General features: G+C 41.6%; 1 protein-coding gene across 1 annotated transcript in view; it reads left to right on the top strand.

Moving 5' to 3' along the window:
• LOC124594056 (tubulin gamma-1 chain-like) overlaps positions 1 to 22,914 on the top strand; it is an 87,413-nt gene that overhangs the window by 9,183 nt on the left and 55,316 nt on the right. Inside the window, exons 4-6 of the mRNA XM_047132405.1 lie at positions 4,064 to 4,210; positions 9,811 to 9,947; positions 14,504 to 14,698. Coding sequence (XP_046988361.1) covers positions 4,064 to 4,210; positions 9,811 to 9,947; positions 14,504 to 14,698 — 479 coding nt within the window. The remainder of the gene's footprint in view (positions 1 to 4,063; positions 4,211 to 9,810; positions 9,948 to 14,503; positions 14,699 to 22,914) is intronic.

Below are 22,914 nucleotides of genomic sequence, written 5' to 3' on the forward strand. Positions count from 1 at the left end.
AAAAAATGGGAATGAACTCTATAGATGTAGCAGTCAGGGCGAACAGGCTTAGATGGTGGGGTCATGTTACACGCATGGGAGAAGCAAGGTTAGCCAAGAGACTCATGGGTTCATCACTGGAGGTTAGGAGGAGTCGGGGTAGACCAAGGAGAAGGTACCTGGATTCTGTTAAGAATGATTTTGAAGTAATAGGCTTATCATCAGAAGAGGCACCAATGTTAGCACTGACTAGGGGATCATGGAGGAATTTTATAAGGGGGACTATGCTCCAGACTGAACGCTGAAAGGCATAATCAGTCTTAAATGTTGTTGTTGTTGATGATGATGATGATGATGAAAATGATCACTAGTACAAGTATTTGAGAACTGCTGAAGGCCAGCAGCCTTTTGCCTGTGAGGTATAATTAAAGACATAGCAGTACATGTCTCGACATAATATATCCAACCGAGAATTCAGTCTCCACGACTTATCTTATAAGTGATAATCAAATTTCCTCTAATGACATTTCCGGCAGAAATAATTACTTCGAAGTTTATTTTGTTGAGAAATACCAAGAGTATTGAGCATAATAGTGAGTACAGAAAGAACAATTCGTTACTCTGTGAGCACTATCCAAGTCTTATCCAACAACGGCAGTTACAGACCGTCTCTAACTGTGAAATTGTTCTTCTTGTATACTCTGACCAACCTCAACTCAACCGTTCTTTTAAAATAAAACTATAAAGCATAGTAACTGGATTAAGAAGAGAATACTTATCTTTGAAAGAAACTCACCAAAAAAGTCAGTAATAATAAATAGAAAATAAATTAAGAGGAAGAGAAATTAAAGGTAATTACCAAATACGTTGAGGAAGCGACAATCTAGATTAGCGATCGTCAAACTGCGGCCCGCGGCCCGCGGACCGCATGCGGTCCGGGTCAAGTATTTCCGCTGCCCGCTTTTAAGTCTTATTTTATGGTAATGCAGGTATGCACCTAGCAACTAACAGTCGATCTCCAAATCGCCAATTGAAGTTAAGAGCTTCTTGAGAGCGTAGTTTTCCCCGTTAGTAACAACCAAATAAATTTTCAAGTATATTTTAAGACGGTGTTGAAATTGGCCGTGGGATAAGTAAGCTGCTCGCTTGCCTACCTTGAAATGTGAAGTAGCATGGCCACTGGGGGGCTTTGAGGATAAGAGGGGGGGGGGGGGGGGGGAGGGGATTTTGTCTACGTGCTCTTTGTACCTCCAAATCACCTAAAAATTTAATTATATAGTATTCTTGCCATAGCAGAGTACTGGGGGAGTGGACATGGGTTTGTTTGAAGCTAGGCGGTAGTTTGAGGTATTCTGATGAACACTCGCCAGGCGGCACGCAGACAGTGAAGTCAGACGGCTTTAAGAGTTAAGACAGTTCGACTGTCAAAATTTTATCAGTAAACTATCGAAGTATTCGTAGCAAAGTTGCCACTTAACTGCCCTCCAGGAAATTTCTCATGCTCAGACTATTCTTGGAACCGAGAGCAGGTTGAAACCCGAAGTAGAGAGCTCTGAGATACTTAGTGATTCACTGAACGTACATCGAGAAGACAGATTAGACGCTGTAGGAGGTGGAGTGTTCGTTATCTCTATTGAGGTCGTGTTCGAGTGTGACAGTCATAATATCTCAATGCCTATAACAGGTCTAGGTGCAATCAAGATCAGTTTTTCATGTTTTTATCGGCCACCCGATTTCGCTGTGATAGTTTTAGGGTCATTTACTGAAAGTCTACGGTCGGTAGCGTGGAAATACCCAGATCTTGAGATATTAATTGGAGGCGACTTTAACCTACCGAGTATAGACTGGGACGTCTTTATATTCATTACAGGGGTACAGATAGACAGTCTTGCGAAGTACTTTTGAACGCGTTTTCCGAAAACTCTCTTGAGCAGCTAGTTAGGCAGCCCGCACGTATTGGAAATATTTTAGACCTTGCAGCTACAAATAGGCCTCACGTTAACCACGGCGTCAGTACAGAGACAGGGATTAGCGACCATAATGTCAGCAGACGCCTATTGCTACTAAGGTTAATAGATCAATGAAGAAGGCTAGGAGAGTATTTGTGGTATAAAGGCAAATAGACACTTATTTGCATCCCACTTAGACAATGAACTGGCATCATTTATCTCCATTACTATGGAAGTAGAGGAATTATGGGCATAGTTTAAAAGGATTGCCTATCGCACTTTGAAGTAATATGTGTCGACTAAGTATATTAACGACGGAAAAGACCACATGCAGGACACGTGGATGACTCATTCTCGTGTACTCCTCGTGTGATTAGGATCCGCACCAGGTCGAATTATATTATGATGATGTTTGGTTTGTGGGGCGCTCAATTGCGCGGTTATCAGCGCCCATACAAATTCCAAAACTTTGCTCAGCCCAATCTCGCCACTTTCATGACCGAAGATGAAATGATGAATAAAACACAAACACGCGGTCATCTGAAGGTAGGCGAAAATCCCTGACTCCGCCGGGAATCGAACCCGTGACCCCGTGCTCGGGAAAAAGAGAACGCGACCGCGAGACCACGAGCTGCATACGTCGAATTAGAGGAAGACATTGAAGCAGTTCAGGGGCGCCTGCTGGAGTCGTTGCCGGTAGCTTCGAACAACACGCAAGTATTGCGAAGATGCTTCGGGAAGTCAAATCGGAATCCCTGGAGGGAAGGTGACGCTCTTTTCGAGAAACACTATTTAGAAAATTTGAAGCGGACAGCAGAACGATTCTACTGCCGCCAAGATATACTACGCTTAAGGACCATGAAGATAAGAGAAATTAGGGCTCATACGGAGGCATATAAAGGGAGTTTCCGTAAGAGAGTGCAACAATCAAACAGTACATAGAGAATGCTTCACTAAACAGTTTCAGATATGGAACCTGAGGTCGGAAAAGCCAGCTTAAGGAGATACGGAAGTAAACAAGTCTACCACTCTGTCTAACATTACTGTTTCTTAGCTTATTTATAAGGAACGTGCGTACAAGGTTGCGACTGCTGTGCTGTTTATTTGCACGTACATCCTTTATTTTCCGCCAGGAAACAAGGAGGACGAGCATGATTACCAGGAAGTCACGATGCAGGTTTTTTTTACTTTATTTGTCCATAAGGTGGCTCCGTTGTATCGAATTCACTTTGTCCCATAACAGAACGTGCTGTAAATCAACGACAGACCTACTCATTACTCAGTGGTTTTCAGGGACGTACAGTACAATACGATGGAGCAATATCGGGACAGAATTTCCTGATCGCTGGATTGGAAGGGGGTGTCGTACCCCATGGCGTGCGAGGTCACCTCACCTGAATCCCCTTGATTACTTTCTATGGTGATATCTAAAGTTACTTGTGTCTGAGACCCCAGTGGATACGGAGATGAAATTAGTTACCAGAACTGTAGCTGCCTGTAATGTCATTCGAAACACACTGGCGATGTTAGTCAGGGCTTATCAAAATCTTGTTCACCGATGTTATGCTTGCATTGACGTATTTGACCATCAGCTTCAGCACATTGTGAAACATGCAGCACCATTTGTACGTTCGTTGTGTCAGTGATGATATTTGCAGTTAACTAATGCAAATAAAAAAGTACACAGTAATGTGATTTCGTTCCTGTTATCTCCTTCTCCGACCCCGGGTTCCCTACCTCAATGGAGAATTCTCTACATCCTGTTAAATTTTTGCATGCTCTTACGGAAACACCCAGTAGACAATCATTTCTTCCTGCGTCTCTTTGAGAGTGGAGGAGGAAAGGAAGTAGCTAGTAATTGTGCAGGGTACCCTCCGCCATGTACCATATACTTGCTTACGGAGTATGTATGTAGATGTGAATGCACAGTATACCCACAGCAAGTAGACTTCCGTTATTTGGTATCCTTCCTGCCATTGGAACTTCAACGCTCAGCATTGTAGAAGTAAGATTTAAAATAAATGTAACTGGGTAGCAGTAGTGAAGGTTTCACGTCATTTGTAGTGACTTCCTTATATTTGTTTGCATCCTTAAAACCACGGCAGTTTGTACTGTCCACACTGTGTACTCCGCAGCTGTACAACTCGGAGAACATCTTCCTGTCGAAGAGGGGCGGCGGCGCGGGCAACAACTGGGCCTCCGGTTACAGCCAGGGGGAGCTGCTGCTCGACGACATCTTCGACATCGTCGACAGGGAGGCCGACGGCGCCGACCGCCTCGAGGTGACTCCCCCTCCTCTAGTGCTAAGTAGCAGGTCGCAGCTGTGATGGTTCCCGCCAGTAGCGTCACTAGATAGTGTTTGGTGCCAATGATGGCACCAGACATATCTTTACGTGCCTCTTCATTAGCTATCACCCAGTGACTCGCTCAGCTTAGCGTATTGGCTCTAGGTTACACCTGCAGTGAAATGAAATGCTAGGTTAACACACTGCTTTTCTTCCAATAGCAGGTACAACGTTTCTCGCCTCAACCATTCGAGTACTCGTTAGCAAGGCTGTTACTACATGGTGGCGTGAAATAGGAGTTAGAAAGTTTTTGCCTACTACGACATAACATGTGGTGACAGATTCTTGTTACCCTATTTATGATACAGCACACAACCAGAAATTTAACGCTGAAGGTTTTCAAAGTCCTTTCTTGCTGCGGCAATAAGTCTGTAGATCCTTGAACTGAATTGCGCGATGAATTTCTCAAGAATATAATTTTAGATTGCACGAATCTCCCTGGAAATTGCGATACCAACATCATGGAGTGTTTCAGGTGCATCGTTGAAGACTCTGTCCGCCAGATAACCTCTTAAGAAATAATCACACGTGTTGAGAGCAGAAGTATAAGGGAGCCATTCCACACCATGTCCAGAGAATGCTAAGGCGTTCAGGGCAGTGATCTGATTCTGAACGTCTTCCGAAAGGAGTCGAAGACACCTGCCCGCTCTCCATCCTGCGTGAACCAGTAGTTCCAGAGCATTCGGCCACATTGTGCAGCCGGTATAAATTAATGTTCTATCAGTCTCCATTTGTCCGCTGTGACAGATTCCTCAAGAACGGACCCTACAATGCACTGCGTACCGCTTGCGCACCCAACAATGGTTTTTTGGTGGTGTGGTGCAGCAGCAGGTTGAACGTGCGGATTCTCAGTGGACCAGTGGCACCGCTTCTGTTTGTTGACGTACTCATGGGGATGGAAGTTTGTCTCATCAATAAGCCAGATGTAATGTTCCATTTTCAAAGCCCTCAGTCATCCCATTACCCAAAGAATATCGTCGTTCCACATCTCTATTCGTCAAAGGTTAGCACAGCTGGACCTTGTTAGGGAAAATGTTAAGTTTCTCTTTCATTGTTACCTGGAGAGACCGTCGTGACATCCTGAGTTGCTGTACTGCATGTCTTCTTGATGTAGTGGACTCTTCATTCAGTACGGTTCCCACTCGTTCCACATTCGCTAGCATCGTAAGAGAGGCTGGTCGTCCTGGCTGGCCCTTCCTATTACCATGTAAGGATCTTGTTTTTTTCGGAACAATACATCATCATGTCAAAAACAGGGAAACAATCACACAAAATCTGTATGAGAGGATGCTTAAATTTTATCATCACATTCGTACCGTAATGTCTCCGAGAAATGGTCATTCCGGATGGAACTGTTCTTGGACGAAACGTGCTGTTGAATGTACATCTCATCCTTAAGATTCAACCGCAATTGGTGTAAAATGTATTTACGATCAACAAACGCTGTTCCATTGTTAGTACTTCCATTCTGAAATGTGAACTGAGACTTTGGTGAGTGAGCTACCGAATTTTTGGAGCTACAGTACAACAGGGTCACAAGGAGAACGAGCTACAATTAAACTACAGTTGGCAAATTTTATCTAACACCTGCTTTGTGCCACTCTCTATTAATGATGTGTACACGTGATCTTAGGGAATCAGAACCCCCTGTAGCTGTCCAGAGTTTCTGATTGCTACCAACTGACTCTCAGTATAAATAATTACAGTCCAAAGCGTTCAAGTGAATGGATAGACGCGATGCAGTTTGATTACATCGACGTTGAGCGACAACTAGAGTAAGACACAGTCGTCTAATATCTGCAGGTTTCGAGCCACAGCTTTTTATAACAGTAGAACCGTATCAGTTTAGTTTATGGAACATTAACGTACAGTTAGACGTCTTTTCTTTTATGTGTCATTGTTAATGTATAGCTATCGCTACAAGTTCTCAATTTCTTCATTAAATACGAAGTGACTAAGCGCTTTGGCGAGATTCGAGCATTTTCAGACATTTACCGCCGAAATACGTACTCACTGTAATCTTCTTAAAATACAAATCTTTCTCTATAAAATTTCCATGGTCTCAACTTCTATGCTTATGACCGCGAGAGTAGTCTTCAATACAGAAAACAAAAGTTGCAGTGGCAATATAGTGATATGAAAAAATTACATTTCTGTGAAATATTTATATTTACTATAGAAATTACCATCACCACAAATATTCACAGTCAGTTCACCCCAAGTACAAGAATGACTGACGCTGATTTGGTTCCGAATAGCAGTGAATCTGATAGGAGGTCAACGTTCACGGAAATGCTAAGTAAGATAGCAACTATCAGTCTGTATCCTTTGCCAAACATCCAGCAAAACATCTGTTTGCATTCTTAATTTGATACAAAATGTCACAATTAATTTCCTTTGTATCAAAATAAGTTAAATGAAGCTATTATCCTACGCTAAAGACTACACAGTTTCAATATGAAATCCGAGACAACACGATTGGGTTTTGGATCGTAGGTTAACCCAGTTTGATATTTGTCAGAGCTTAGAAAATGAATGCATTCTGATATTACAATTACGGTATATCACATTCCTCTACGTAATGCGAGTATCACCATGCTAAATTGTAATGTAATGTTACCATTTACATATTAAATCTTGTACGTTATTTCACTACAGAGATATCGCACAGGACTATCACTTTATATTTTTACCTTCACATTTATTTTCTTTCGTTGACGAATTGTAATTAGGGTCACTTGACAAAAGAAATTGTCTCCCCATGTGTTGACGTAAAACACTACTTTCGTTTTTATAACAGAAAATTTGTTACGAGTTTTTATTAGTTTGATTTATTTTGCACACGACGTATCTTGCGAAATAATTCTCACTGCCAGACGCATTTCTTTTGCTTCTTCATTGCATCTGACGGCTTCAAAGGGATTCTCACGTGAGCCACTGCAACAATTTGAAACAGCTCTAGGTAATTCAGTGAGCCACCATCAAGTATAATTTGCAATTTATTTGCCAAAAAAAAGCGAGAGAGAAAAAAACACACTTGACAATGGAAACTAATTCCTGGAACGCGCCGTGTGCAAATTAAATGAAACAAATTAAAAATATACATTGACAGTAGAAATGCTTTCTAATAAAATCTACATCAGTGTTTTACAATCGTACACTTCCGTAATTATTTTATAATTGAGAAAATAAAATGTACAACATGTACACAAACTTTGAAACTTCCTGAGTATCCCCGTAGCAAGGATGTACGAGGTGCATTCAAGTTCTAAGGCCTCCGATTTTTTTTCTAATTAACTACTCACCTGAAATCGATGAAACTGGCGTTACTTCTCGACGTAATCGCACTGCAGACGTACACATTTTTCACAACGCTGACGCCATGATTCCATGGCAGCGGCGAAGGCTTCTTTAGGAGTATGTTTTGACCACTGGAAAATCGCTGAGGCAATAGCAGCATGGCTGGTGAATGTGTGGCCACAGAGAGTGTCTTTCATTGTCGGAAAAAGCCAAAAGTCACTAGGAGCCAGGTCAGGTGAGTAGGAAGCATGAGGAATCACTTCAAAGTTATTATCACGAAGAGACTGTTGCGTAACGTTAGCTCGATGTGCGGGTGCGTTGTCTCGGTGAAACAGCACACGCGCAGCCCTTACCGGTCGTTTTTGTTGCAGTGAGGGAAGGAATTTATTCTTCAAAATATTTTCGTAGGATGCACCTGTTACCGTAGTGCCCTTTGGAACGCAATGGGTAAGGATTACGCCCTCGCTGTCCCAGAACATGGACACCATCATTTTTTCAGCACTGGCGGTTACCTGAAATTTTTTTGGTGGCGGTGGATCTGTGTGCTTCCATTGAGCTGACTGGCGCTTTGTTTCTGGATTGAAAAATGGCATCCACGTCTCATCCATTGTCACAACCGACGAAAAGAGAGTCCCATTCATGCTGTCGTTGCACGTCAACATTGCTTGGCAACATGCCACACGGGCAGCCATGTGGTCGTCAGTCACCATTCGTGGCTTCCACCTGGATGACACTTTTCGCATTTTCAGGTCGTCATGCAGGATTGTATGCACAGAACCCACAGAAATGCCAACTCTGGAGGCGATCTGTTCAACAGTCATTCGGCGATCGCCCAAAACAATTCTCTCCACTTTCTCGATCATGTCGTCAGACCGGCTTGTGCGAGCCCAAAGTTGTTTCGGTTTGTTGTCACACGATGTTCTGCCTTCATTAAACTGTCGCACCCACGAACGCACTTTCGACACATCCATAACTCCATCACCACATGCCTCCTTCAACTGTCGATGAATTTCAATTGGTTTCACACCACGCAAATTCAGAAAACGAATGATTGCACGCTATTCAAGTAAGGAAAACGGCGCCATTTTAAGTATTTAAAACAGTTCTCATTCTCGCCGCTGGCGGTAAAATTCCATATGCCGTACGGTGCTGCCATCTCTGGGACGTATTGACAATGAACGCGGCCTCATTTTAAAACAATGCGCATGTTTCTATCTCTTTCCAGTCCAGAGAAAAAAAATCGAAGGCCTTAGAACTTGAATGCACCTCGTACAAGGTTCTGGTTATAGGAATGCACACGGTAATATCATTTCTGTGACACAAGGTTGTGAAAGTCGACCACATACTGTGGATGAGACCACTGATGTGCCTCAGCACGGCAGTCAAGATGTGTGATACCTTTTACACGTTCCTCATGTCGCACAGTCAGAATGTGAGCCTGTCGAATTTTAAAACTTAGGACAAGTCTTCTTACCGCCTTGATTATGATGACCAGAAACCGACAAAACTTTGTTGCCCAGCAGCTCGTTGTAGCTGTTCTAATTCAAAAGTACAAATCATTTCAGTCATACAATGCGTTTTTTCATAATTAAAGCAACCGTGGTATTTGTCGTTTAACTTTCGCTCACAGTTCACGCACAGGATGGCAAGTATCCAGGTAGCACGTTTCAGTTCCTAAACCACCCACTACTGTGACCTCTTCGCCAACTGTAGTTAGACAACTTTGTTGGCATTAATAAGCGCGGATCCGTTACTTGGAGCTTTGCTGCAAATTTCTATGTGACATGGTTCCCTTCGCAGTCTTCATTCGAAAACGGACCGTAAGGGACTAGCATTGTCATCTTTCGACAGTTTCTAGCACTTAGAGTAGGGAATCATTGGCAGCAGCAATTACGCACGCCAATTGCGATGCCCTTCACCGACGACGGTATGCAGCGGTACACCAACGAAATGAGGCAATTACTTCACTGGATGACTTCTGAAAAGCCCACAGTATTAACGACCATGTCACAGGCCACTTAGAAGGAAGGCAGACATTGTGCTGTATAAAATCAGTGAACACTTTAATACTAGTCTACATTATTCATAAATCTGATCCACCTCAACTGACACATCAAGTGATTAATTACGTGTAATGATCTTGAGTTAAATAAATATTTGGTCCTCTGGAGTCACATTGTCCAATTAAGCAACAATATTGCGTATGTGAGTGAAGTGAAGCATAATTCTCTCGACAGGGTTTCATGGTGGTCCACGCCATTGCTGGCGGCACTGGGTCCGGCGTGGGATCTCTCATCATGGAACGCCTCTCTGATCGCTACCCCAAAAACATCGTCAACTCTTACAGCGTGTTCCCCAACCAGGATGAACTAAGGTACGTAGTCATTCGTAGCCGTTTTCGTTAAGCCTGAAGTGTATCCACAGAGGCGCCTTGTAGTAGTTCTGTAGCTTAAAAAAAAGTAGAGTGGTCAACCTTCCACTAAGAGCACTAGTTTCTGCTTGTAAGTCGACTGATCTGTAAGTAATTATGGATCTACTTTACTCGTGTAACATGGTGCTTGACCATGTTGCAGCACATGGTCAAATCGACTTACGACACTAAGTTACCTATTTACATATGCCGTAAATGATTTGTTCATTATGTCCTAATGCCGTCGAACGAATCAGTTATTCACTTTTATATCTAAATAGTTGCTACGTGGTTACAAGTAAGTATTTATAGCGACAATAGCAGTTTAATTACAGTGACAAGTAAGTTAGTCCTCCAAAATGGAGTTCCTGTAGGCCTCCAAATATAATTTTGCTACGTGAATACAAATATCTGATAATAAGTGAGCGTTTAGATGGGCGGCAACGAAGACGTCTATTGCCGCATGCAAACGATCATAAAACTGTCGAATGATACTTTGCGATAGAGCGTCCCAAGAATTTTTTTTATTTATTTTTATTTACACGTCAAGTTTCGTAGAACCAAATTGAGGAGCAAATCTCCAAGATCATGGAACGTGTCAGTACATGAGATTACAACATAAAAGTAATAACAGATAAAAATAAATGTTTATGAACCCGAAAAAAGTCACTCCATAAGTAAACGCAATCAACAATGCAATAAGAATCAGCTTAATTTTTCAAGGAACTCCTCGACAGAACAGAAGGAGTGACCCATGAGGAAATTTTTCAGTTTAGATTTGAAAGCGCATGGATTACTGCAAAGATTTTTGAATTCGAGTGGTAGCTTATTGAAAATGGATGCAGCAGTGTACTGCACGCCTTTTTGCACAAGAGTTAAGGAATTTCTTGATGCAATAATTTACCAACAACCGTATGTATTGTAGAAATTTATTTTATTTTATGAACTTCTGGTAGCACATAGAAGTTCATAAAATAAAATAAATCTCTACAATACATACGGCTGTTGGTAAATTATTACATCAAGAAGTTCATGCCAGCCGTCGTCCCACGATCCATAATGGATCAACGAAGAAGAGAGTTAAGGAAGTCCGATCCAAATGCAGGTTTGATTTCTGCCGAGTATTAACCGAGTCAAAGCTGCTTATTCTTGGGAATACGCGAATATTGTTAACGAGAAATGACAGCAAAGAATATATATATATATTGAGAGGACATTGTCAAAACAGGCAGACTCGTAAACAAGGGTCGACAACAGGTTCGTGAACTTAACCACTTATTGCCCGAACCGCCCGATTCTGAGCCAAATATATCCTTTTAGAATGGGAAGAATTACCCCAAAATATAAAACCATACGACATAAGAGAAAGAAAATAAGCAAAGTAGACTAATTTTCGTGTCGAACGATCACTCACTTCTGATACCGTTCGAATAGTAAAACCGTCGATTACCGTGAGAAATGAATCAGGGATAGTAAAAATCTTCCAACTTTTGTAAAAATTCACATATTGTACTTGCAGGCTCTCACTTCTCTGCCGCAAAAATCGCACAAGCACAGGAATCAACAGGCACTAGTTAGTTTACACTAAAGTAAGACCAAATATGTCTGCGAGTTGTAACTGATGGCCTCCTGTCTCATGAAGCCTGGGGTGGGACCGCGATGTCATGGGCGAAGGCACTCTGGAATAGACTGACCCCCAGGACTACGTCGTAGGCGTGTACGTACATTATTCGCATAGAGACAGAACCTGCCCTCATCACCGAAGACAACAGCGCGAGATTCCAGTCTCCAGTCTACTCTTCCAAGGCACCAAAGTAGCTGTGGTTGGCGGTGTCGTGGTGTCAGTGGTAGCCTGGCCAGACGCACACGTGATCATAGTCTTGCTGCAAGCAGGCGACTGCCAGTGGCGCTCGGTAGCACAGCAGATGCAGCATCTGCTGGGATTTCTTCATTGGACCGTGTTCGCTAGGCTACCGCTGCCGGCACGATGCGTCGACTTTGACGTGCGTCTGTGCTACGCTGATGTCCAGAACATAGTCTACGGGTGTGGGAATGTTCCACAGTCCACTGCCGAAAGAACTCCACTCCACCGATACATTGTGCCAAACGTGTGCAGCAGTCCGTCGATATGTCCATTCAGCAACACAAAGGGAACCCGTCCAAATAGCAACACCTGTTCAACAAGATCACGTACTCATCAATAGGTCATGGTTGTACCCTAGAATGAATGTTGCAAACTCTGTTCACCTCTCAGCACAGTTAATGCCTACAGGGTCGAAACAGAGGGCACACCTACAGGTCTCCTGAGCCGCCATCTGATCGTCGATTACTGTGACAAATGAATCACGAACATCACAAATCCACAGTATGCACATATTTCATCGTGGTGCCACTGAATACCGTTCTGGATGGTACTGAATTTCTTTTTAGTTATTGCTGAAGACATCTGTCATGATCTAAAGTTTACGATAGAGAACAAAAGCGGCCGTTACTGAGGTAGCATTAAACGTCGCTTTATTCAGAGCAAGCAAAGAAATTACAAAGTAAATAGGAACTGAAAAGTTGCGAAGGCCAATATCACAAGCGCTTTCTCAACACTGAAGCCATTCTGATACGAAGGAAAGAAATGGAGTTTCTCCTAATGCACTTAATGACGATCAGCAACCACGCCCGCTTCCTTAGGTAATTTAGTTATCATCTGAGTGTAGAACATGACTGACCGTAGAATACGATTTTTTTTTTTTGTAAAGAATGGAACATAGATAGAAAATAATTTACAATGCCCACATTTTCGTTACTGATTGACCAGTTTTTATTTTGTGAGCTGTAGTTGCAAGGGAGGCGATAAACTGATTGATAAACCCAAAATTATTTTGTCGAATACTCTGTTGCTAAGTCGAACTTTCTGTTGGGTACAGTTTTCAAATAATTTCATGTTGCAGGTTAGGCATTAGTTTAATGTGTTTCCAAAGTTATCGTCATAACTGTTAATGCATTTTCCCCGTGTTGACAAGGCAGTCAATGTCTTCATAGTACAATGGTTGCGGCTGTATACGGAGCCATGCTTTCACGGAGGCGTGCACCCCTCCGCCCGAAGCAAATCGACCGCCACGAATCTCTTCCTTGAGGGCTCCAAAAATATGGAAATCGCACGGGGAGAGATCAAGATTGTATCCAGGATGTGTAACAGCTTCGGATCGAAACTTCTTCAGCGTAGTGAAAACAAATGTGGCAGCATGTGGGCGGGCATTTTGTTTGCAAGTTGTTTCTATGACGCTGCCGAAGTTTCGCTGGGAAGCTCTCCCCATGCCATTTCCATATTTTTGGAGGCGTCTGTTTGCTTCGGCACGATAATGGTTCCGTAGGCAACCGCAAACATTTTTCCACGAATGCACTGAGCGTCCTGCCTCACAATGGAATGAATGTATTAACACTTATGTCGATTACTTTTGAAAAAATGAACAGCGTACTTACCTTTTACTCCATCGATCTTGTTTTCGTTTGATTCTCCTTATAGAAATAATATGTTGCTTTTTTTAACTGTTCAGAAACATTTCGTCATTACGCGTTACATAGTAAATGACATAGTACAATTAATTTTTGCGATATATTTTCTTTTAATTTTTAAGGTGTACATTGGGAAGAATGTGAACAGCTTATTAACGAGCATAACGAATTTTCAGTTTCTTAAAGACAAAATGAATGTAAACAGCAGAGTTGGTTAATGAGTGAAACAGATTTTTATATGTACTACTTGTGACACTAAACTTCAAATTTACCATTAAAAATCTAATTTGTACATTAAAATCAGACAAATAGAGACGTCGGAAACTATTTTCAAGATCGCAGTTTAGAGAGAATAAATACAATCCGTACAGCGCATAATACAGTACTCAACCTCAATAAAATTGAGGTAAGAAATGTGTCCCAGTGCGGTTTTCTGATCCAGGTATATACGGAAATAAGCATCGTAATTTATGAATGGACTGGATTTTCCAAATTTGCTTTCGGGTTTGTAATTTGCTCTTCAGAAAATCTTTAAACTCTGTGTGCTATATGATTTAATGTTTTTTTTTCTAATCAGTTTTACAGTTATGTTATAATTTAATTCTATCTATGAATTCAGATTTAGGTTTAGCGACCTTCTGAAATCAACATTGCTGGACTTTTTTCATATCATAGCAAGATGGCACAATTGTGTCGTGATATGGGTTATGTACTTACAGTATCACTGTTTTGTGTTCGCCGAGAACATCTCTACCTATAATTTTTGCCTCGTGGCTTCAAATAAAACAGAATAAACTTAACGGTTTCGTACAACACAGACTGTATTTTTACGCCCGCTCCTTTTAAATTAACAAATGTTTATGTCAATCTGTCTGTTATAGAATGTTCCATCGCCTAGGTCGGCCTCAACACTTGCCCACGAACACGCTGTCGAAGTACCATAACGCTTTCCGGCAGTCTGTATACGTGTTTTATCTCCCCGGCGGATGTTTCAGGACGCAGGTGTGCTGCAGCGACGTGGTGGTGCAGCCGTACAACTCCCTGCTGACGCTGAAGCGCCTGGTGCGCAACGCGGACTGCGTCGTCGTGTTGGACAACACGGCTCTCAACAGGATCGCGTGCGATCACCTGCAGATCGCAAACCCGTCCTTTGAGGACATCAACAGCCTCGTCTCTACTGTGATGTCTGCTGGAACCAGCACGCTCAGGTCAGTAGCCGGCGTCTCGTAGTACAAGTAATTTAATTCAAAAGTAGCTTAGAAATTCTTTCTCGTACCATAACATCAGTAATGTGAATGAAGGCAGTATTTTAATCCAAACAAGCTTATTTTTTTGCGAAAGGCAGGCAGTGGCATGTAGGGTACATTTATAATAAGAAGTAAGTAACTTATTAGAATCCCCACAGTTTCATCGAGCTAAGCAAGTTGTTTTCAAATTATCTTAACATCTGTGGCATTATATTCAAGTTTTGTCAGGCGGTTAGTTGCATCGTTTTTCATCTTCTATGCTGTGAAACAAATCCCTTCTGTGGCAGGCTCTGCTTTCCATATTCTGCGAGGTGTAGTATGGGCCAAAACAAGAACAATGTGTCCATCAGACACGAGCTCTAAATTGTGTACCTTAAGAATATGAACACTTGCTCTTCTTCGCTATTGTAAAAAGCATGTCTCTTCTACTGAAAAAGTGTTCATGGCTCTTAAGGTATGCATTTTAAAGCTCGTTTTTACTGGACATTGTTTTCTTTGTTTTGGTCCATACTAGCACCTCTGTAAACATGGAATGCAGAGAGCTTGCAGAACAAGAGATTTTTTCACATTATCGAAGATGAAGTAGTACTCATAGCTGTTAAGGGATGCAGTTCAGAGCTAATGTTTACTAGATCTCTTTGCTTCGAATGACCGCTAGTATCATATCCATGATTACTGACCATTCGTCGTGGACAAAATGCATGAAAATTGCCAAATCCATAAGTTTTCTGGAAGAGGAAACCAAAAGACAAAGTCAGAAAACGATTCAAACCGGTATTTCGAGGTGAATGTAGGAACACTGCTCTCAGCTTTGTCAAGGTCCTAAAGGTTGTCGTTTGCTGTTGCCAGCCTTAGTTCTGTCAGTGGATATCTGTATTGTATAGATGACTGTGACGAGTACTTACGGGGAGAAGTGTAGTGCCTTTGTCGTTGATATGTGAGTGGCGTTATAAGACCGCAGAGGGCAGTACCTGGCAATCACATAGCCTTCTCCTGTCGGAAAATACCAAGAAGGCCACAGAGCTTATCACCACTCGACTGATACTTCACCATCCACAACGTCACATATTCCATCACTATATTCCAAGACATTGACTGACATATTGGTGATCGTGTGCAGTTACAAGCTATTACTTTTGTCGTTAAAATTCATGGACTAGAAATTTCTTCTAAAACTGTCATGAAAAACTGTTACTACTGAATCGAGCCTTACTTGAGTTAATGACTTTGGCTGCGGAGATACGAAGATAGTGAGCAGCACATTCTAACATCTCTTTGATTTTTCTTTGTGAATCTAAATAACATATATATCTTTCGGAAATTCAACGGACCTGGTTTTGTGATACGAGATACCATATTTACATCTGGTTTTGATTATAAGGTACTTTAGATATTTGCTCTTCAAAATGATGTATAGGAAAAAAATCTATGATCATCACTGACATAGCCCACATCCTGCCCACCACCACAAAGACAGACGTATCATTTCACTATCAGTTCGAAGAAAGCCAGGACCTATAATGGATATTCACCTGTAGCAACTGCACCCAGAGGCATTTGTCTCTTCTAGCAATTGAAGATATCATGTCGCTCTGGGTTCTAAAAGCTTGCAGAAGCTTTGTACCTTCGATGATAATTTGCCCTGTGTTATTAGCCAATGTCAAAACTTCTAATCTTTAAATATAGAAAGTATTCGCATGTATATTAAGGTCACCTTTCTGACAGCTAGATATTCATCTCTGACGAACTATGCTCTGTCAGTAAATACCTTGTAGGTAGTAGATACATATTATAGAGTGGTAGGAATAGCAACTGATTATAATTACACGCATCTACTCACAGTGTGCGATGTAGTTATCATACGGCTGCATAACTTGGTAGATATGCTAACGCATTAATGCGGAACTGATTTAGGCTGAAAAAAAAATAGAGTTGCAATCTCAGAGCCTATGTTTACCAGACCTTTTTGCTTCCAATGATAGTTCCTATCCCTGAATACTGATCGTTCTTTCTGGTGCACCCTGGCCGACCGCTGTGGGCAAGCGGTACTAGGCGCTTCAGTCCGAAACCACGCAGCTGCTACGGTCGCAGGTTCGAACCCTGCCTCGGGCATGGATGTGTGTGATGTCCTTAGGTTCGTTAGGTTTAAGTAGTTCTAAGTTCTAGGAGACTGATGCCCTCAGATGTTAAGTCCTGTAGTGCTTAGATTCATTTGGACCAGGTACAACCTGTACACATTACTATGCTACTCCGACTTTCGCGTTTTCTTCCTGAAAGCGTGAGTGAAACAGTCATCATGTAATGGTGTGCTCCGAACTTTGTGATTGTCATCTTCATGTCCAGCGATTATCCTAACTACCTGTTCCGTTGTCAAAGATTATTGTTGAGCCCATCTCATTTTGGGCCTACCGAGGATTCTTCTTCCTCTCGAGCTGTATCTCAACCGTTGTTTCGCCACATCTTTCCTCAGGAATTCTTCTCACATGCCCTTTCCATCTGTTTCTTCATTTCTCTATTGTGTTATTTACCCCTTCAAGACTCAGTTCTTCTCTAATTTCTCCGTTCCTAATCCGGTAGGCCTATTGGATTGTGCAACCTTTCACTATTCTTAGAAATCTCATTTTAGCTGTTGTATTTTCCTTTTATTTCCATTTGTGAGCACCCAGATTTCACTCGCGTGCAGCAGACATGTCACGGCTATAGTTTTATAAAATGTCATCTTTGTTTCCTTTCCTACTTCGTTCTTTAAGATTGTATTAATTGCGCCACATATAAGCTGAACTCCGGCTTCGTAGTGGAATGATCAGCGCTACTGACTGTCCTGTGGAATACCAGATTTGTTTCCTAGTACTGCCAAGGATTTTTCCTTGTTGAGAGGACTGGAACGTAATGTCAGTTGAAGAGCTATTTTATCGAATGTTAGAGGCACCATGTCTGCTACCTTGACAACTGCTGGGAGTGCGGTGTGTTGATCCCCACTATCCCCACTCCAGCATTTCGCGTCCCCATGACGGCGTTGTCTGATGGATGACTTGGTCGCTCAGGACCGATCGGCCCCTCTGTGGTCAGAAAAGGTTCAAAAGGCTCTGAGTACTATGGGACTTAACTTCTGAGGTCATCAGTCCGCTAGAACTTAGAACTACTTAAACCTAACTAACCTAAGGACATCACAAACATCCATGCCCGAGGCAGGATTCGAACCTGCGACGGTAGCGGTCGCGCGGTTCCAGACTGTAGCGCCTAGTACCGCTCGACCACCCCGGCCGGCTGCGGTCAGAAAGACGGTGCTTGTTGTTATACGATTATATGCTGAAACTGATGAAGCTTTTTGTATATATCTCTATCATTCTCATGACCTATTTCATTTCCTGAGTTGTTAAACCTGTTACCTTGTTCAGTTATGGTGTTATTGACAACAATTTGTGTCGGATTGGCCCAGGCCCTTTAAATGACACTGCATTCGTGTTATTAACTGACATTTCAGTAGTGTATTATTTGTCCAGCAGGTTCAACTTGTGAATGGCATATTGTAATTTATATTCATCATCAAACAAAATAAACTTATCGCCTTCAAAAAGACAGGTATTTGTGATTCCATGCTGTGATATCTGTAACCCACGACATACTTCTTCTTTCCATCTTCTTAAAATTACATCATAGTGTATATTTTATAATGTCGGAACAAACTGCTCTCATGCCTAACATTCTGAATCAAAGGCATGATATATGAAATTCTTGCACCTGTTTTAATGATTATTTCAGTGTGTGTGTGTGTGTGTGTGTGTGTGTGTGTGTGTGTGCGCGTGTACACATTTTGAGACTCTTTATGATGTGTTTAGGATGACCTTCTTCCTCTTGTATGCTTCATAGTATTTGTCTACATATACGATTGAAGGTTTTATGTAATGTATAGAGACTATATGCTTTTCCACATTAAAGTCTCACTTTTTCTTTATTAATTGTTTTGTAGTGAATAAACTATCCGCGTACGATCTTCCCTTCCCCAAACATTCGGTTTTTCTAAACGGACTGTTTCACTTATATGTTCCGCACTTTAAATCCAAAATACTTTGGTCTGTAGATACAGCCGGTGTTGTGAGTGAAAGTTCTCTTTAATCGTCGGTAACTGCGAGATAATTCGTATAACCAACACAAAGAACCCAATGAATCATATTAAACTATTAGCTATACACAGCTGGAGTCGTGTACGTACCTAGCGGTAACTCTACGAGGCGATTTGAAATGGAATGAGGATGCGAAATCAATGACTGGCGAAATGTATAGGGAAAAAAGGTTTTTCGTATGTTTTTTGGAAGTGCCGTGCATTTTTTTAAGATAGAAGCTTACAAAACTGTTGTTAACCGATTCTAAAGTATTGTTTTAGAGTTTTAGATTGTTGTTAGTCTTATATGAAAGTGTAAAAGTGGTGTTCACGAAACGTAAATCAGAATCGTTCGAAATAATTACACAAATTAGCTATCATGAAACCCTAAAGTAAACTGATAGAAACAGAATTCCAAGTAGGCAAGAATACAAATTTAATACTTATATCGTACATCTCGACTAAGAATCATGAAGATAAAGTAAAACAGTTTAGAGCGCATATAGCTGTGTGCATTCATTTTTTTTCTAATTTCATTTACGACTTGAACAGGGATGTAAAAAGGTATTATTGGTTCAAAGTGCCCTCCAAGAATCATTATGCATTGAACTGCGAAGTATGTATATGTATAGATGTAAGTAGAGTTCAGAACATCGTTCTGTTAGTATAGCTCACATTAGCAAAATAACGAATATCACTGTTGGTATGAAGATGAGAAATTTATGTCTTTACTCAAGAGAAGCTGACTAGTTTCTTTACGCGGTGGATTAGTGTTTCCTAAGACACACCTCGATTCCCAGGCACCACAGATATTACATGCGTGTCTTGATATTTGTTAAATTATTTATTAAGATTTTTATAGCCGTATGTATTTACCAGAAACTTCGACAAAGATAGGTAAACATCATTCATGAAGAAAGAGAATGTCGTCAGCAAATCGAAGCAGAAGGATTTGTTCATTTATCGTGATATAATAGTGTGTCCTGAAGATTCTCTCTATAATCAACTGCAGTACTCGGATTCTGAAAGCTGTCCAGATAATCTGGCTAAGAAGTAAAATCGCATCGTCCAAAAAGCGAATCGCGTCATGTAGCAGAGAGCGCGTGTAAGCCAGAAAGATATTACAGGATAATGGATCACGCGCAGACCACACACGTAGATAAGGATGTAAGTGCTGAACACGCCTTTGCTTTTGCTGTGTTATTAAGCGAGCAGTCCGTCAGCACACGAGGGAAACCTACACGTGGAGCTGATACTCTAAACTACTACCAGCTGGGTAATGACTTGTAGCTTGAAATGTCACCAAACTAAACTTCGAGTGACGTGATGCGATGTTGTCGTTTTCATATACGAATTTAGGTTCTGATACGTAGTGCTGATGCAAGAATTACGATAGTCACATGCACCATCAAAGGACAGTTAGGTCTCGACAGACGTTTAATTTAACAAGCACTTTCATCTGGTGAGTGTAACTAAAGCACGAACGTACGGTGTATCAAACGAAAACCGTGCCTGGATTAAGGATTGCTTAGAAGTAAGTTGGTGGCATGTTAACTTGGACAGTGATTCATCAACAGATGAGGGAGTTATCTACACTGCCAACTGCTGAAATTGCAACACCGTGAAGATGACATGCAACGAACGTCAGGCTGACATGAAACGTAATTCATATAGGTTATGCAAATAGTTAGCATTTCAGTTGTGTGTGTGCACGAGGTAGGAACTAGTAGCGCTATGCACGCTCTGTATGTGAGGGAAGATCGTGCAGCACTTTCCTCACCCAAAAATAGTACTTCATTGTTGTTTGGTTGTGATAATATCGTGCTATACCTCGTGTAAGGAAGAGGTAGATGTACAGGCCCGTATCGGATTCGAAAGCAGCAGCATCGTGGCCAATATAGATAGCGGTTTAACATCGTTTCATAAGATTGGGGCTCACGTGGATCTGAACCTCAGTCTTGTCAAGTGTATAGTCAATCGATAGGTTCAGAAATTCTGCGTCACGCAAGGTCTCAGCAGCCCTGCGTGATTTTATAGCGTACAAGAGAACAGACATATTATTCTCTCGGCCACACAGGATCAAACGGCCACGTCAGGTACCGGATGGTTATAATTAAAATGAGGGTTGCCCAACTGCTGCAGTACGGACTGTATGTATTGCAGGACGCTGAACAATTGTAAGTACGTTCATTAACCAATGCGCTCTACCTCTACATTTATACTCCGCAAGCCACCCAACGGTGTGTCGCGGAGGGCACTTTACGTGCCACTGTCATTACCTCCCTTTCCTGTTCCAGTCGCGTATGGTTCGCGGAAAGAATGACTGCCGGAAAGCCTTCGTGCGCGCTCGAATCTCTCTAATTTTACATTCATGATCTCCTCGGGAGGTATAAGTAGGGGGAAGCAATATATTCGATACCTCATCCAGAAACGCACCCTCTCGAAACCTGGACAGCAAGCTACACCGCGATGCAGAGCGCCTTTCTTGCAGAGTCTGCCACTTGAGTTTGATAAACATCTCCGTAACGCTATCACGCTTACCAAATAACCCTGTGACGAAACGCGCCGCTCTTCTTTGGATCTCCTCTATCTCCTCCGTCAACCCGACCTGGTACGGATCCCACACTGATGAGCAATACTCAAGTATAGGTCGAACAAGTGTTTTGTAAGCCACCTCCTTTGTTGATGGACCACATTTTCTAAGGACTCTCCCAATGAATCTCAACCTGGTACCCACCTTACCAACAATTAATTTTCTTTATTTTTTATTTGTTTATTTATTTATTGTTCCGTGGGACCAAATTAAGGAGAAGTCTCCATGGTCATGGAACGAGTCAGTACATGAAATTATAACACGATATTAGAAACAGATAAAATGAAATATAAAAAAACATATTCAGGTGACAAGTCGTAAGTTTAAATGAAGAAAATCAACAATATAACACTGGAATTTGCTTAATTTTTAGCTCTTCCAGGAGCTCCTCGACAGAATAGAAGGAGTGAGCCATGAGGAAACTCTTCAGTTTAGACTTAAAAGACTTTGGGCTGCTGCTAAGATTTTTGAGTTCTTGTGGTAGCTTATTGAAAATGGATGCAGCAGAATACTGCACTCCTTTCTGCACAAGAGTCAAGTAAGTGCATTCTACATGCAGATTTGATTTCTGCCTAGTATTAACTGAGTGAAAGCTGCTAACTCTTGGGAATAGGCTAATATTGCTAACAACAAACGACATTAAAGAAAATATATACTGTGAGGGCAATGTCAGAATTCCCAGGTTTTTGAATAGGGGTCGACAAGACGTTCTCGAACTTACACCACATATAGCTCGAACAGCCCGTTTTTGAGCCAAAAATACCCTTTTTGAATCAGAAGAATTACCCCAAAAAATAATACCATACGACATAAGCGTATGAAAATATGCGAAGTAGACTACTTTTCATGTTGAAGTGTCACTTATTTCAGATACTGTTCTAATGGTAAATAAAGCAGCATGTAGCTTCTGAACAAGATCCTGGACATGGGCTTTCCACAACATCTTACTATCTATCCGAACGCCTAGGAACTTGAACTGTTCCGTCTCGCTTATAATATGCCTATTCTGTCCGATCAAAATATCGGTTCTTGTTGAATTGTGAGTTAGAAACTGTAAAAACTGAGTCTTACTGTGATTTAGCATCAAATTATTTTCCGCAAGCCACGAACTTATTTCATGAACTACATTATTTGTTACTGTTTCAATATTACACACAAGATCCTTCACTATCAAGCTGGTGTCATCAGCAAACAGAAATATTTTTCAATCACCTGTAATACTAGAACGCATATCATTTATATAAATAAGAAACAGCAGTGGCCCCAGCGCCGACCCTTGGGGAACGCCCCACTTAACAGTGCCCCATTGGGACTGAACATCACTACCACTCTCAATATTGCGGAGAATTACGCTCTGCTTTCTGTTCTTAAAGTAAGAGGCGAACCAATTGTAAGCTACTCCATTACTCCATAATGGTCCAACTTCTGCAGTAATATTTTGTGGTCAACACAGTCAAAAGCCTTCGTTAAATCAAAGAAAAC

The sequence above is a fragment of the Schistocerca americana genome, chromosome 2, assembly GCF_021461395.2.
Source record: "Schistocerca americana isolate TAMUIC-IGC-003095 chromosome 2, iqSchAmer2.1, whole genome shotgun sequence".
NCBI lineage: Eukaryota > Metazoa > Arthropoda > Insecta > Orthoptera > Acrididae > Schistocerca > Schistocerca americana.